This window comes from Dasypus novemcinctus, chromosome 9 (genome assembly GCF_030445035.2).
Source record: "Dasypus novemcinctus isolate mDasNov1 chromosome 9, mDasNov1.1.hap2, whole genome shotgun sequence".
Taxonomy (NCBI): domain Eukaryota; kingdom Metazoa; phylum Chordata; class Mammalia; order Cingulata; family Dasypodidae; genus Dasypus; species Dasypus novemcinctus.
This window is the reverse complement of record NC_080681.1, coordinates 13,734,969-13,751,368: the sequence shown is the minus strand read 5'-3', so window position 1 is coordinate 13,751,368 and position 16,400 is coordinate 13,734,969. Positions and strand designations below refer to the sequence as shown.

Sequence of the window (16,400 nt, the reverse complement as noted above, 5' to 3'; positions counted from 1 at the left end):
CACCTTCAGTCAGCCTCCTCAGTGTATGCGCCTACCCCTTTAAGCGACTGATGGACAGTTATTCCAGCCTATCAACTTCCTCGTTAACATCCAATCAGATTTAAATTTCCTGAGGCCGCCAGAGGAGTTGGAAGAAGGGAATCGAAAGAGAGCGCTCTCTCTCGCGAGATCGCTGTGAGCCTGCCTCTCAGAGGGAAAAACGCCAGAACGATGGCCCAACTTCCCAAATAATGGGTTAAAGGACGGGGTCCCAAACCAATAAAAGGAATGAGGAGGTGGGAACGCTTCTTTCACCGCACAAGAAGTACCGTTACAGGGCAGACTTTTTGACCAATCAACGCCTCCGGACTTTGAGTCAGGTGACCATAGAGTGTTGGGGCGGGGCTACAGCCTGGCGCGAGGAACCGTTAAGATAGACAACGAGTACAACCAATGAGGTTCTCTGCCTAGGGCGTTGGGAGCCCAATAACAGTAGTTGGGCGGGCGCCTTTCCGGAGCGCGGGGAGATGTAAAGACAGACAAGTAGTTTTTCCAATGAGATTGTAGAAGAGAGGAGAAAATTGACCAATGAGGACTGCGGGGCGGGATCCCTTGCCGCGGCGGAGTCCAAGATGGCGGCGTGCGGTTCCGCTGTGTGAAACGAGCGCGGGGCGGCGGATAGATCAGCTCCGCGGAGACCTCCTCCTCCGACCCGCAACAATGAAGGGAAAAGAGCGCTCGCCAGTCAAGGCCAAACGCTCCCGCGGTGGTGAGGACTCGACTTCCCGTGGGGAGCGGAGCAAGAAGTTAGGGGGCTCTGGTGGCAGCAATGGGAGCAGCAGTGGAAAGACCGACGGCGGCGGCGGGTCGCGGCGGAGCCTTCATCTGGATAAGTCCAGCAGTCGAGGTGGCAGCCGCGAGTATGACACCGGTGGGGGCAGCTCCAGTAGCCGCTTACATAGTTACAGCTCCCCAAGCACCAAAAATTCCTCGGGCGGGGGCGAGTCGCGCAGCAGCTCCCGGGGTGGAGGCGGGGAGTCACGTTCCTCTGGGGCCGCCTCCTCAGCTCCTGGTGGCGGGGACAGCGGGGAATACAAGACGCTGAAGATAAGCGAGTTGGGGTCCCAGTTGAGTGACGAAGCGGTGGAGGATGGTCTGTTTCACGAGTTCAAACGCTTCGGCGATGTAAGTGTCAAAATCAGTCATCTCTCGGGTTCTGGCAGCGGGGATGAACGGGTAGCCTTTGTGAACTTCCGGCGGCCAGAGGACGCGCGGGCGGCCAAGCATGCCAGAGGCCGCCTGGTGCTCTATGACCGGCCCCTGAAGATAGAGGCTGTGTATGTGAGCAGGCGCCGCAGCCGCTCTCCTTCAGACAAAGATACTTATACTCCGTCCGGCGGCGTGGTCGGGACCTCTGTAGGTGGGCACCGGCACCCTCCTGGGGGAGGTGGTGGAGGCCAGAGATCACTTTCCCCGGGTGGTGCTGCCTTGGGATACAGAGACTACCGGTTGCAGCAGTTGGCTCTTGGCCGCTTGCCCCCTCCACCTCCGCCACCGTTGCCCCGAGAGTTGGAGAGAGAGCGAGACTACCCGTTTTATGAGAGAGTGCGCCCGGCCTACAGTCTTGAGCCAAGGGTGGGAGGTGGAGCTGGTGCTGCTCCTTTCAGAGAAGTGGATGAGATTTCACCTGAGGATGATCAGCGAGCAAACCGGACGCTTTTCTTGGGCAACCTAGATATCACTGTGACAGAGAGTGACCTAAGAAGGGCTTTTGATCGCTTTGGAGTCATCACAGAAGTAGACATCAAACGGCCTTCTCGGGGCCAGACCAGTACTTATGGTTTTCTCAAATTTGAGAACCTGGACATGTCTCACCGGGCCAAACTAGCAATGTCTGGCAAAATTATCATTCGGAATCCTATCAAAATTGGTTATGGTAAAGCTACACCTACCACCCGACTTTGGGTAGGTGGCTTGGGACCTTGGGTGCCTCTTGCTGCCCTGGCACGAGAATTTGACCGATTTGGCACCATACGCACCATAGACTACCGCAAAGGTGATAGTTGGGCTTATATCCAGTACGAAAGCCTGGATGCAGCTCATGCTGCTTGGACCCATATGCGGGGCTTCCCACTTGGTGGCCCAGACCGTCGCCTTAGAGTAGACTTTGCAGACACAGAACATCGTTACCAGCAGCAATATCTGCAGCCCTTGCCCCTGACTCATTATGAGCTGGTGACAGATGCTTTTGGACATCGGGCACCTGACCCTCTGAGGGGTGCTCGGGATAGGACACCACCCTTACTATACAGAGATCGTGACAGGGACCTTTATCCTGACTCTGACTGGGTGCCACCCCCACCTCCAGTCCGTGAGCGCAGCACTCGGACTACAGCTACTGCCGTGCCTGCTTATGAGCCTTTGGATAGCCTTGATCGCAGGCGGGATGGCTGGTCCTTGGACCGGGACAGAAGTGAGAGAGACCTGCCCAGCAGCAGAGACCAGCCTAGGAAGCGAAGGCTGCCTGAGGAGAGTGGGGGACGGCATCTGGATAGGTCCCCTGAGAGTGACCGTCCACGAAAACGTCACTGCGCTCCTTCTCCTGACCGCAGTCCAGAATTGAGCAGTAGCCGCGATCGCTACAACAGTGACAATGATCGATCTTCCCGTCTTCTTCTCTTGGAAAGGCCATCTCCAATCAGAGACAGACGAGGTAGTTTGGAAAAGAGCCAAGGTGACAAGCGAGACCGTAAAAACTCTGCATCAGCTGAACGGGATAGGAAGCACCGGACAGCTGCTCCCATTGAGGGAAAAAGCCCTCTGAAAAAAGAAGACCGGCCTGATGGGAGTACACCCAGCACCAGCACTGCTTCATCAAAACTGAAGTCCCCTTCCCAGAAACAGGATGGTGGGACAGCACCTGCAGCAGCATCCTCTCCCAAACTCTGTTTGGCCTGGCAGGGCATGCTTCTTCTGAAGAACAGCAACTTCCCATCTAACATGCATCTGTTGCAGGGTGACCTTCAAGTGGCTAGTAGTCTTCTTGTGGAGGGTTCAACTGGAGGCAAAGTAGCCCAGCTCAAGATCACGCAGCGTCTCCGTTTGGACCAGCCCAAGTTGGATGAAGTAACTCGTCGCATTAAAGTGGCAGGGCCCAATGGTTATGCCATTCTTCTGGCTGTGCCTGGAAGTTCTGACAACCGGTCCTCCTCGGCCCCATCAGACACTGCCACTTCTACTCAGAGGCCCCTTAGGAACCTCGTGTCCTATTTAAAGCAAAAGCAGGCCGCTGGGGTGATCAGCCTCCCTGTGGGGGGCAACAAAGACAAGGAGAACACCGGGGTCCTTCATGCCTTCCCACCCTGTGAGTTCTCCCAGCAGTTCCTGGATTCCCCTGCCAAGGCACTGGCCAAATCTGAAGAAGATTACCTGGTCATGATCATTGTCCGTGGTGCGTCTTAAAGTCCATGTATAATTTGTATTTACTACTTTGACATGGTTCTTGTTTTGTGATGTGTAATGGGATACAGCATCAGAGGCAGTTTTCTTTTGAAGCAGTTGTTTAGTTGTAGCTTTTTCTTTTTTATATTTTTATAAACCTCTTTAAAATAGAAGTCAAGACAGTTTAGGTATTATTTTAAGTGCAAGGGATGTCCTAAAGGTAGCAGGCAGATGGACTTGCTTTAACTAGGAGTTCCCACCTTGTGAGTAACTTTTTCCCCCTTTTTTAAAAACTTTTTTTTAACCTTAAGTTCAAAAATCCTCCAAGTTTCAAAACATTTTGTTTGGTAAGTCAATTTGGAGAAAAGAGTCCAGTGATTGTATAAAGATGGTATTATACACCTAAAAGTGACTTGATTGGTGAATAATTCCTGTATCAGAAATAATAATTTGGGTGACTAAAATTTGTTCAGGCATCTCAAAAATATAAGTACACAATTATATTGTATAGAAATATAATTATTTTAATCAGGTATATGAATATTTTTCTTAAAATACAGTTTGGTTCCCAGAGTTTGTTTTAATATGTGCGTTTTTATCACTAGTTCCTGAGTTTTGTATCCCATATATGCACTTTTGGTTTGTAGCTGTAACTGTTCAGTAAAAATTGAGGACTATGTTACAAACCATATGTGACTTATGATTACACTAGTATGCAAGAAAGTAGGTGCTTCTAAAATCAGAATTCTTTAGTCAGTGATTGGTGTGTGGTGGTGTTTATACTGACCTTTTTCAGAGAGGTGTAGCAGATACAGTTCTAACTTAATTGTGCATTTTTCAGAAATAAGTGTTCTTTGTTTTTGTATCCATCCAAATTTCTGGTTTCAATAATAGAGTTTTTTGCAGGCTCATAAGGCTCCTTTTGTTTTAGTGGGCATTGATTAGCCATATCTGGGTTGAAAAGTTATCATAAAATGCCTTTGACGTGCTCTTTTTTGACTTGAGCTCTTATTTTCATATTTAAAGAGATGGTCACATTACATTTGGAAATGTTTTAAGTATCTTTGAAATTTCATGTTTAATATTCTCACTCGTGTTCAGAGAAAATGGAAATGTCAGTGTAGGAAAATCCTTTTTTATTATTTTCGGAGACACCTGGGAAGTATTATAATCATATGAAATAATTTAATCCACCCTCATGTGTTTTTTTTGTTTTTGTTTTTTTTTTTAAGCTGAGGATTATATTAACTTCTGGTTCTTAACAAAGACTTTTGCTGCTTAATAGTAATGGATGACTTTCTCATTTGTTTTCTCACCTACAGTCCTTTTTCCCCTAGTTTCTCAGGTTATGAGTAAGTGTAATTTCTCCTCTCTTGAATCAAAGGCTGAAGACTTAAGCTAAGGCCTGCTATAGTTAATTATGATTAGAAACTTTAGGACCTTCTGGATCATGGTCATGTTTCTATTCTGTGAAAGTGACTTATTGAAAGCCTGGCAGAACCCAACGGTTTTCTTTTTGATATCAAAGCTGGCAGTTTTGAAATAGCACCAATAATAACCCAGGGAAATGCCATTTAATTTTTTGTTTTCCATTATGACAGGTGTCTAATGCATGTCAGCATGGAAGCCTTATCACTGCAAGATCATCTTTTTGGTTTTTATTATGCATTTGTGATTTTTTAAAAAAAGTTTTGTGGGTTTTTTGTTTTGTTTTTGTTTTTAAACTGTGGAAAACTAGCCATTTTGTGAGAAAGGACGTATTAGGTTATGAGCACAAAGGTCTTGGGGTGTGCCTCTAGGAAACATACCTGAAATTCTACAGTTCAGACTATTTTGGTGCTTTTTGCTTTCAGAAAGCAGTGCTTTACACTCTAATATGGAGTAGACACCTGTTCAGAAACTAATACAAGTGTGGAGTCTGTGCATACATGGGATCAAAGTACAGTTTGTTGCTGAATACATTTTTCTAGTTTAAATCATCTCTAACCATTAACTTTTGAATATCTTGATAATATGGTTGGACAAATGATTTTACTATTTTGGAAAGTAAAGTTCATGACACCTAATGTTACTATAATCCAAAGTGTGTTTTTTTCCCCTTTCTTTTTTTTTTAAAAGTCCTTGTGAAAAGCTTAGGGAAGAGTACTATGGTTTTTACCCCATGTTTGTTTGAATCTTTGTTCGACATTGCCACTTGTGTTAGTTCTGGGCAATTAGTGCTTCGATGTTTTTGAAACAGGTTTGATACCATTTCTAAATGTATGTATTTTGAATAATTGATTATGTTTAGTTTGGTGTTCACCTACAGAGTGCCATCGTTCAATGAATCTTTTGTGTTGCCCATTTTGTCACACAGGTTCATAATATTCATAAACCATATATTTAAACCTTTGGAGTTAGACTAAAAGCAAAAGTCTAAAACTGCTTCTAATTCTCATTAGCCAGAATTTTATAATCCCAGCACTGGCTGTTCTTTGTAAGCACCAATTTTTCAATTTTTTTTTTAAATTTAATGGCTTATTAAGTGTAACTAGTAAAAACATTAAGATAATTAAGGCTTTTAGATTACACATTCAAAGTTTAAAGAAAATTAAGCAATTATTCATCTCCTAGCCAGTAGTTCTACTTAATTTTTTAATATTATTTTGTTGATTGTAACTGGGATTCCTATAAAGAATTTTCCACCCAAAGTTTTCACTTCCTGTTTTAAGATGCCTATTTTGACTCAACTGACAGTGGATTTAAGATTACATCTTAAAATGTCCATCCTCTGGCTAGGATAGGCTATTGTCATACTTGGAAGATAATGTATACTTTGGTCCTTCTTGACTCGTTCACATCATTTGAGGTATAGTAGTAAAGGTAAGATTGGTTGTTGATTTCCAAGTCAGACCTTTTTATTTGGAGACTTCTTTATGAGCAGGTTTTCACTGACAATGTTTTTTCTTTTTTCTTTTTGTGAGCTAAAAATTTTAAATCCACTTTAGACAGTGGTATTACTCATTGAACTGTAGTTTGGGTCCATACAGGAACCATTCACCAAAAACCCTCTGGTAACAGAATTAGGAAATCCTTTTGAGAGAGGGCCTTAATGACCTTTATGTGAAAAATTATTTTTTGTAGAGAATTTCTGGACATAAATATATTGTTTTCTGTTTCTGCCACAGTAGTTTGGTTTTGAGGTAGGATGTAGGTATAAGAAAAAGAAGAGAAATGAAGCTGACCTTGTTAACATTTTGGTTATAGAGATGTCCTTAAAGGGAGACAATAATTGCTGGTAACCACAGAAAATTGTTAAGTTTAATGAAGAGTTTTATATGTATGATTTAAAGAGCATTGAAAAGAGTCCTGAAGTGTTCTTTGCCTATTTAGCAATTGTTTGTGTTCTCTCTTAAAAGAAAATAACAGCTGCTTTCTTTGGTGACACATACAAAGGTGGATTTTTAAATGACTTTGTATCTTGACCCCTTTGTACAGTAGTGGAGTATTCTGTTTTGCTCCATATAAATTATAAAATGAAAATAGAGGGGTACAAGTTTGACTAGAATCCACCTTTTTATAGTTTTACTTTTTTTAAGTTATATGTGGAATATATTGATAGAATCAATTGATTATAAACTTCCTTTTTTTCTGGATTTTTTTTTTTTTGTGGTCATTTTACTCAGTTATATGAGTTTTATAAAGGGTCTTTTCTGTCCTAAAAAACCTTACTTAATTGAAGTCTTTAAAAAAAAAAACACCCTTTGTTCTAGTTGTTATGTGTCTCTTCATACAGTAAATTCATTTCAAGGTTTGTGCCAGTGGGTATTATTGGTGCTTTTTGAAGTCAAGGTGGACTATCCAGGAAGGTCTTGTTAACATTATGTTCATCTATAATGGAATAGGGGAAATATATATATTTTTTTAATATTGTAAACATTTGTACTGAATAACCTTTTTTTCCCCCCCCCGCAAGCAAAACTGGTGAACAACGGATGAAGATATGGAATTCAAAGTTCTAATGGACCTTTTTGAAGAGAAGTTGTGGCCTATGTGGAGTTTACATGGGCCTCTTGATGGAAGAAAGCTAATCTGTTTAGTATTTGTGCATTTTACTAAAATGGCAGCTTAAAGTTGTGTATCTGCTATTGTGATGCCAATGCCGGTGTTTTAAGTGGAAAAAATGACCTCTTTGCTTTGTGCTGTGTACACAAGATTTCTGGAAAAGTAAAGAAAAACCCTTTTTATGGCTCACACAGCTTAAAAGTAGCTGTCACTCAAACGTGCGCTCTCAGTTGAGCTGCTTTTGTTTTATTCTAAATAAATTGTTTCTTTTGAGGAAAATGTTTTTCTGCCTGGAAGTGAATTGACGGCAAACCTTTGACCCCTTTGTTTGCAGCTGAGGGGGTACTTGCTGCTGCTCAGATCTTGTGTGTCTTGAGCAAGAAGCAGGGAGACCATCAATTTCATTTTGACTATCACAGTGTGTCAATTCTGAAGGATCACTAGTGTTACTGTGACCCCCCTTTGTTTGCAGTGAAGGGGATCATTTGCTTCTCAGTCCTCAACGTGATGAGGAAATGGTGCTGTTTGCTGGCATGCAAGAAGCCGGTGCGGGCACCCTAAGCCTCACCACAGTGCACAAGTCGGGGGCTTTGCTGGTTTGAAGAGCCGGAGTTGCTGATAAGTTTTTGATTTATTTTGTTCACCCATCACGTTTGGCCTTAGTTTCATTTTTAATTTGAAGAAAAGTTTGAAATTGCTTTATCTTGCACTTAACATTTGCACCAAATTGCCAAAAGAAAGAGAAATGCTCCAAGTTTGCTTTTTAAATGTTAATGATGATGTTAATAAAGCCTTTCCTGACACATTTGAGGAGCTCCTCCATCTCCAGGGGCTTCTTACCAGAGTTATGCAGTGATGGGTTTAGCTCTGAATGGATGAAGAGTTCCTGAGAGCTAGTGTTTGTAATTAGAACCGTTACTTGGTATCTGTGCCTTATTTGACCTCTGGTTCCACATGCCTTGGATGTGCATGCACCGTGACGGTTTCATAGGTACGAACGCACACTCAGGCCCAGTCACTTCGGTTGGTAGTACAGATTGTGAGGAAAAAAATGGAGGCATCCTTAAGGAGAAAAAGTATTTGCCTTTAGTTCCTGCATTGTCCTGTACAGGGGCTCCTGAGCTTTGGAAGCCTGTTCCCAGTACAGGAGAACAACTCCCCTGTTTGCAGCAGGAGACTTCGGTGCACAGTGACAACGCTGGAGTTCAAGAGGAAGCCAGCAATGCTGCACCATTGGCTTCAGACACCATTTGTTGTTGTTTGCCAGTTTTAAACCTAACTAGTTGCAGACGAAGACCACCTTGAAATGCAGGCTTGTTGGGCTTGTTTTGAATTTTAACCTCGGATGGAAGAGCCCTAGTGCTGTCTGTCTCCATGCGGGATGATGATTGCTAGGCAACAGGTGATTATCAACAAAGGATGCCATGGTTATGCTCTGCAAGGTGGTGTTCCAGTGGCAAACAGCTGTGTAAACCCTTGTAAACAGGTAAGAAGGATTTTAGAGGTCAAAAATGCATTATAATTAATAGGGTGAGGGCTTTTAATGTTTTGGGTATGTCTCTGGATGGACAACTTTAGGGCACTCTGCTGCCATTACTATCTTCCCTCACTAAAGTACAAAATTCTGGCCAGAACTTTTGTTCTGATTTATTTATCATTTTAAAAATTCTTTTAATGCGTGAGCCAAAGCATTAACATCTTGATTATGGATTTGGGGCCTAAAGCCTTGATGTCCTTTAAAATTTTCACTATTTTTTCAGTGTCCTTGGCCTTCACCCTTAGTTGTGATTTAATGATGCAGGAGGGCTTATTCCTTGAAAAAACAAAAAAAAGCCATTGCTGATTACACTGATTTCTAAAACTCCGTTAAGGGTATTGTACATAGCAAAAAGATTCAGTACATCATCAGATTGGGAATGATAGGTGTTTTATTCAAAATGGTTAATTTTTCTTGTTTTTCTTGTCACGCAATCATAAAACTAGGCAACTGCAACTTTAGGGAAGTGTACAGTGAGTGCTGAGAAAAGGCTGGCTTTTGTCAACTTACCATTTTTTATTGTCCTTTTAGTCCTACCAGCCTTGTCTTTTGAGCTATCCTCCCCACCCCCTACATAATCAAGTGTGAAGCTTTGGCATCTTATCACAAATATATCTTTTTGTGTAATTAATAACAACTTAGGTTTCTTTGCTTTATTTTAAGTGGAATCAAGACTTTTCAGGAGATAGGATTTTTCTTTTTCATCTTTTCCAGAAGACTTAAAAGTATCTGGTAACTACAATATCTGATCTGTAATAGATACTTTTCCCACAGGTTTGATTGAGCCCTTTGGCTTGCTTAGTGGGACAACTTTTGTACACATACTTTAATGTAGTAAAAGGGGAAAAACAAAGTACAAGTTTTTTTTTTTAATTAGGTTCTCAGAATCTCATAGGAGTTTTAAAAACAGACTTGGTTATGAGAGGTGGCTGCCACCCAAGGCCTTGCTAAATGATCTCTCACCTACACTTCTTTAAACATGTTATAAGTGTTGGAAATGTTAATCCAGTGTGTTAATTTTATTTCCCTTGCTACTCATTCAAAGCCCATTAAATACTTTTTCCAATTAGTAAACAAATATTTTAAATCACTCTGCAGATTTGAGGAACCTCATGTTAGTCTTCCTCTTCTGCATATTTGCTATCTAAGGTCTCATGCTTCATCTCTCAAGAACAAGGAAAATAATGTTGCAAACGGCATTTGTTTATTTGTATATGAAACCATATTATACAAAATGGTGAGATACACAGCATGGCAAGTTTTTTAAACTATTCATGAAATAATTTTATTCTCATCTGTACTGTGGTGGAAAAATTATTAACCAGGTTAAGTGTTAGACCCAAAGTTCTGATTTTATAAATTGGTCACGGGCCTTTTAGGGTATATGTATGGCTTCCCAATGTCTTTCATATGACCTAAATTTAGGGTTCTGCTATAAAGAATATAGTTCTGAGAACTTAAAAACTTCTGAGTTAACTTACGCTCACTTTGAGAATCCTGGCTATAAGTATTAACATTGAAAATAGGGAATACCCTTACTTCAGTGGAACAACCCAGATTTTAAAATGGCCACTTCCATAGCTTGTCACACAATTGTTCATATGCTCTTTACCTGAGGCAATAAATTTAGTGCTTGTAGTTCGTACAGTATTTTTTTTTTTTGCAACAGTATATCTTATGGCTTCTCTTGACTACCACCTCCATGTCCCTTTCCAATTCTTTTACTCTCCTTGAGTTTCCCTGGTTAAAAGATCTTTTTATTTAATAACTTATAATTAAGTGAATTTTCAGTTCTTAGCAGAGATACTTTATTGAAAAACAAAATTTCTTCAAGCCTCAAACACGTTAGTCTTATCGACCAAGAAGAGATTACCGCGAAGTAAAATTAAAGTTCCTCAACCCAAATGATTTTATTATTGAGTTTTCAGTTAGTTTCTCTACAATTATTCGAGTACTGGCTGTGTATTAGAAACTGATGCTGAATGTGGAAAGTATTAAATAGTCAATATCCCCTATCCCTTTCAGCAACATAATTATACTCTGATTATGGGTATAAAGAGGTAAATAGTTAAATACAGGAAAGAGTTAATAGGGTAAGACAACTATAGGAGAGAACCCAGGCCAATATTTGATTATTTGCTCATGAATTTTTACAGGTGATAAGGGTATATGAATGAGTATATGAACAGGTGTGAAGGGCTTTACAAAAGCATTCGTTTTTTGGAGAAGGACTTGGAATGGTGGAGGGAAGTTGGGATCAACATGTCAGGCAGACAGGCATGAATAACTCACCACTGACCATAATTTGACAGCTAATAGGTGACTGAGCCACCGTTCTAACCAAGGCTGTCTCAGGCAGGGCCTTTGGCTACTGTACTGTCCTACCTCACTCCTGTTTTTTGTAGGCTGAGGATGTGATTAAAGCTGCAAACTTGAAAGAGTGCCTGAGCAGTGGATTTCATACTATAGAGTGTATTATCATTCGTGGTACTTGGAAAACCTATAGACCTTTCACTCCCATCCCCAGACATTGTGGGAAATTTTAGGACCAGCAAGGCCCAGGATTCTTTCTACAAGCTCTTCAGGTGATTCTGAATTCTTTGGTCAGTGAACCACATGTTGAGCAACACTGACCTATAGAGAGCAGAGTACTGTGATATAAACCTGGGATAATATCGTTTTTAAGGCATGGGAAGAGAAAGAGTTGCTGGAAAAGAAGCCCAGGTAAGAGAGCCGGTATAGTGTTCTGTCTCAGTCTGAGAAGGGGAAGTTTCTAGAAGATAGAGTCAAAGCTGTTTCAGCAGACAAGGAGAATAAAGACAATTGCCATGGAATTTTTCACTTGAAATTGTCCCTTAAGTGACAGTTTTATAGTTAAGTAATTATTTCTCCAAGGAACTTAATCAGTATTTAGTTTTGCCTCCTAACAATCTATGAAGAAGGGCCACTGTTTATGAAGTGCTAAGGGGATATACCAGAAAGATTTTGTGACTTGCCTAAGGGATATATAGCCAGTAACCAATTGAGGTATCCTTGAGTTTTCAGCTATTAACCTAAAAATGACGTGAGTACGATGTACCTTAAATTAAAATTGAGTGTATATATGTGTTCGTACATAACGTAGACTGTCTTCCATTAATGAACCATCACCTATCTACTACCTCATAACTAGGTTACTAACAGGATTGAGGCAGAAAGGAATTAGAGGTGAAGTGGAGTCTACCTTTGATTTGTAAGTGGTTGAAAGATTTCCTATTTCACATTATCTGTACTGTGATTGTCTAGAATTAGTGTAGCTAATTAATGAATTCTTCAGATATTCAGGTACCTATTATATACCAGGCATTATCCTAGATCTTGGGAGTATGTTGGTGAAGAACACAGACAAGTTTCTCTTGTCTCATGGTGCTTACATTCTGGTGGAGTAACACAGTGAACAGTAATTTAGGACTTTATTGCCATGGGCAGAGGGTTTGGATTGTAATCTAAATTCAGTGGGAAGCCATTGAAAGTTTTAAGCAGGCGGAATGATATAATTCAGTCAATATTTGGCTACCTGTCTCTGGGAAAGTAATGTAAATTTCACTACCTCTAATGATAATGGAATACGATAGTTTCCTTCAAATGCTAAGGAAAATAAATTAGCATTTCATAGTCTTTGTAAGATGTGACTAGGTTCTTGTTAAGGGATTTAGCAGTATTCTTTGATTTAAATACAGTTATAAAGATTTAGTTGTAGGGCTTATAATTGTTGGCTCTCCTGAGGTTTCAGAGCAGTCTTCCTCCTAGTACATCTTCATTTCTCTCAACATGCTGCTTCATATTCTTTCTGCTTTTAAAAGACTGTTGTAACAATTTCCACTTTGGTCATATGTAGTTTGGCCATGCTTTCTATATTTCATAACTTGAATTTTTTCTAGTGGTATCAGACCAAACTTCCATTGCTAAAAAATGATTTCAAGGGTCTTTTTTTGAAATATCTGTCATCCTGTGCAAACCAGACAATTCAGTGCTGAATTGTTTCCGACCTTTTCTCAGGTGACCAATAGATTTCCTTTTTACCCTGGAACAAGACTTAATGAAAATTTTTATGCACAAGCATGTTATTACATCTATATCTGGAATAGAAATATTAGAGGCAAAGTTAACCCTTTGAAGTGCTATATATATATGTTTTTATTACATTTTAAGGCATATTGTAGAAAATTCAGTGTGCCGTAATATTGATTAGTATTTTAGCATATAGAAATAATAACTGCATGGTTTTAAGAAGCTTTCAAGATAAACTTCTAATATACTCTAGTTTGTATATATTCTTCATATACTATAAAACTTCAGTAAATTTCAGTATTTTTCTGTGTTCTATAGCAGAGGTCACAATCCTGGTTTCACATTAGAATCACGTGAAGAATTTTTAAATAACAATATATGGGACCCTCTCTGAGAGTCATTTAAATTGATCTAGCTCCAGTGGGACTCTGCTCAGGCCCAGGTATTGTTTGTTGTTTTATGTGCCCCCATGTAATTGTAATGTGCAGCCTGGGTTGAGAACTACTTTAGAGAAAAATCTCATACATATGCATAAATACACACACACAGGCACACAACCTCCTCAGGATTGTTTGAAAATCAAAATATAAAACTTTCAGAGTATAATTTGGGTTCAGTATAGTATATATTATTTAGTCTTTTAGAATCCCTAATGTTCTAAGTGTGGTGTTCAGGCCAGCATCATTAGCATCATCTGGAAGTTTGTTCGAAAAGTAGAATTTCAGGACCTTTCTTCAGACCTATTGAATATTATCTGTGGGTAGCCCTGCTTTAGATGTAGATACATAAATATTCTGTGTGATAGATCTATCATGCATAAGATTCTCTTGATTTGTGTGTTAGTAAATGACATTTATATTAAATGATTTGGAAAATATTTTCAACAAGAAAAATAGGAATGAATAAGTTCTTATATAGTGACCTTAGCTTTAGGGGAGCAGAAAATTGACCAGAGGTTTCAGGAGTTACTGTTCTCCCTCTCCTAGTTGATCCTTTTTTTATTTTGTTATGCTTAGGCTTTTTTTTTCCTTCTCTTTATCCACTCTGTTCTGGACCACTCTCTTCATTGTAATAGAACACATTGTTTTTTAGAGGTGCATGTATTTGAGATACTGTGTTTGCTGAAAGTTCTTGGTTTAGAACTTTCCATGGAGGAATGGATGTGGACAGGGTTGCGGAGGGGTTAGTGATAGATAGCCTTTGTTTTTTCAAATGTAATATGATAGTAATTTTATAAATTGACTTTTCTCACAGAACAACACGAATCTAATTCATATTTCATTTTTTAAAGTATGCAATGCCAAATATAAAAATAAGAACTAAAATTCATATGTGTTTAAGGGAATGGTCCAATATGAACGTTCAGAAGATGCTCTAATTTGCAATGTATCAATTTGGATACAGGAATGATATTTTTAATTTGTAAATCTTTTAAGATAAAAGATTCTAAAATCAAATCCCACAATTTTTAAAATTTTGAAATTGGCACATGCAATTTGAAGGGACTTTTCATCAAGCTCATCAATGTCAACTTCTCTAGAAAACTTTTCTGAGGATTTATTTGTGATTTATAGAATTCTCCTGAGAAATGAGATGTTTGTTTTCAGTGGAGAGTTACCTATATCATTGTTTATTTCTCCTGACAAATTTCATTTGTGAAGTTTATCTTGTGCAGTGTTGTAATCTTAACTGGAAATTCTACAAAAGGAATGAATTCATTTGGACTTTAAGGTTTGGTGGTTGGAGCTACTTTATTTCTGTGATATGAGTTTTTTTGTTTTTCTTCAATGTATTGGTGTAAAGGTATTCTGAGCCTTCAAAAACACTTTTTCTTTTATTTGCTCTTTCTTAAGTGTAAAGGAGTTTGAAGCCCCAGTAAATTTTTAAAAACATAAGGTACTGGATCCCCATCTACAACTTTAAAGAAAAAAATAGACAAGTTTAAAGGCAGCATTTCTCAGTACAGAAAAATTGGTTAAACATCTTTTTTCCTCCTGGATTTCTTTTTAGGAACTACTGACAATCAAAAACCTATAGCCGACTTTGGGATCTGGCTTTATTATTCAGCAACTAAAAGATGAGTTCTAATTGGCTGACACTTGTCCTCCTGTTTCTATAGAAACTGGGTTGGAAGTCAGAGCTGCCCAGAGGGAAAGGGTAAGTTTCTTTTAAATTCCATATTTATAAACCCATATCTTACTAACTGTGGCATGATGTCAGTTTTCACATGAGATTATACCTCAGGGAACTATAACTCCTCTATGAACTAATTTTCACTTGAGTGGAAACTGACATCAAGTCATTAAATGTAACAGGAGGGTTTAAATATGGATTTATTTTTCTTGTGACTCTGACTTCACATTTCCTGAAGCAGTTGGGTTGGAAGAACTCTATGATAATTCTCATTTTTAGTTATTCCTAATTTGGGGGTCATAAAATTGGTTTTTATCCTCTCAGCTCTTATTCTGTACTTTTCTGGTAACTGGAGATTGGAATATAAAATGTGCACAGAGGACATTTTTAAAAGTCTGCATGAATTATGTCTTCTTTAAAGCAAGTGCTGTACTACTGACCAGTTTTTTTAGCCTCTTTCCTCTCTTAGCCAAGCAGGATGAGGTCGTCTGTGGGGGCTTATACCTTTGATCTCATCCAGGCAGACACCCATTATTCGTAGAACCTAAGACACCTGACAATTGGTGAGTCATCTTACTGCTCTGACTTCAGAGGGCTGTGCTGCACAGCTGGGGCATTTAGGCTTGAGACTGTTTAATCAAGTGTGAAAAACAAACTCATCTACAGGTTGGAGTATGTGAATAAATTATACTTAACTCCTATCAGCTTTGAGATATGAGAAGGAAGACTTTTTAAAAGTTGTCTCTTATTTCCTTGGTCCTGACATAGATTTAAGGAATGAACTTCTCTTTCCCCTGCTAAAAGAACATTGATATTGGTTGATACAAACCAAAGTGTAGGAAATCTTGGTTTTATTTCAGCTCAAATCATCAGCTGTAAAAAAAAATAGTGTTAGAAGTAAAAGTTGGAAGTTTTCTGATGGGGAAAGTAAACTAAGTTTTAAAAAATTTCACTTCACAGGTCCCTGATCAGTTAATGCCTGAAAGTGAATTCTTGTTAAAAATGTTGAATGCCTCTTTTGCTTAACTATCCATGTATAAAGTTCTCTTTTGCTCACTGGGGTTTAAATGACTTAAAAATAAAGTTGAAAATGTAATTTTTTGGAAGATGCCTAGAAAAAACTTTTAACTTTTAGCTGTATGCAATCAATACCCAGAGATGTTTTCTACTCCTTAGTAAGGGTGATCAACTCATCCTAGTTTTAAAACTGAAAGTC

General features: G+C 39.4%; 1 protein-coding gene across 1 annotated transcript; it reads left to right on the top strand.

Moving 5' to 3' along the window:
• Positions 1 to 466: 466 nt before the first annotated feature.
• On the top strand, positions 467 to 7,743 carry RBM15 (RNA binding motif protein 15). The gene is made up of 2 exons (XM_004457830.4): positions 467 to 3,430; positions 7,376 to 7,743. Exons 1-2 carry the CDS (start codon positions 568 to 570, stop codon positions 7,396 to 7,398), a joined length of 2,886 nt encoding a protein of 961 aa, XP_004457887.2. The 5' UTR covers positions 467 to 567; the 3' UTR covers positions 7,399 to 7,743.
• Positions 7,744 to 16,400: the final 8,657 nt, after the last annotated feature.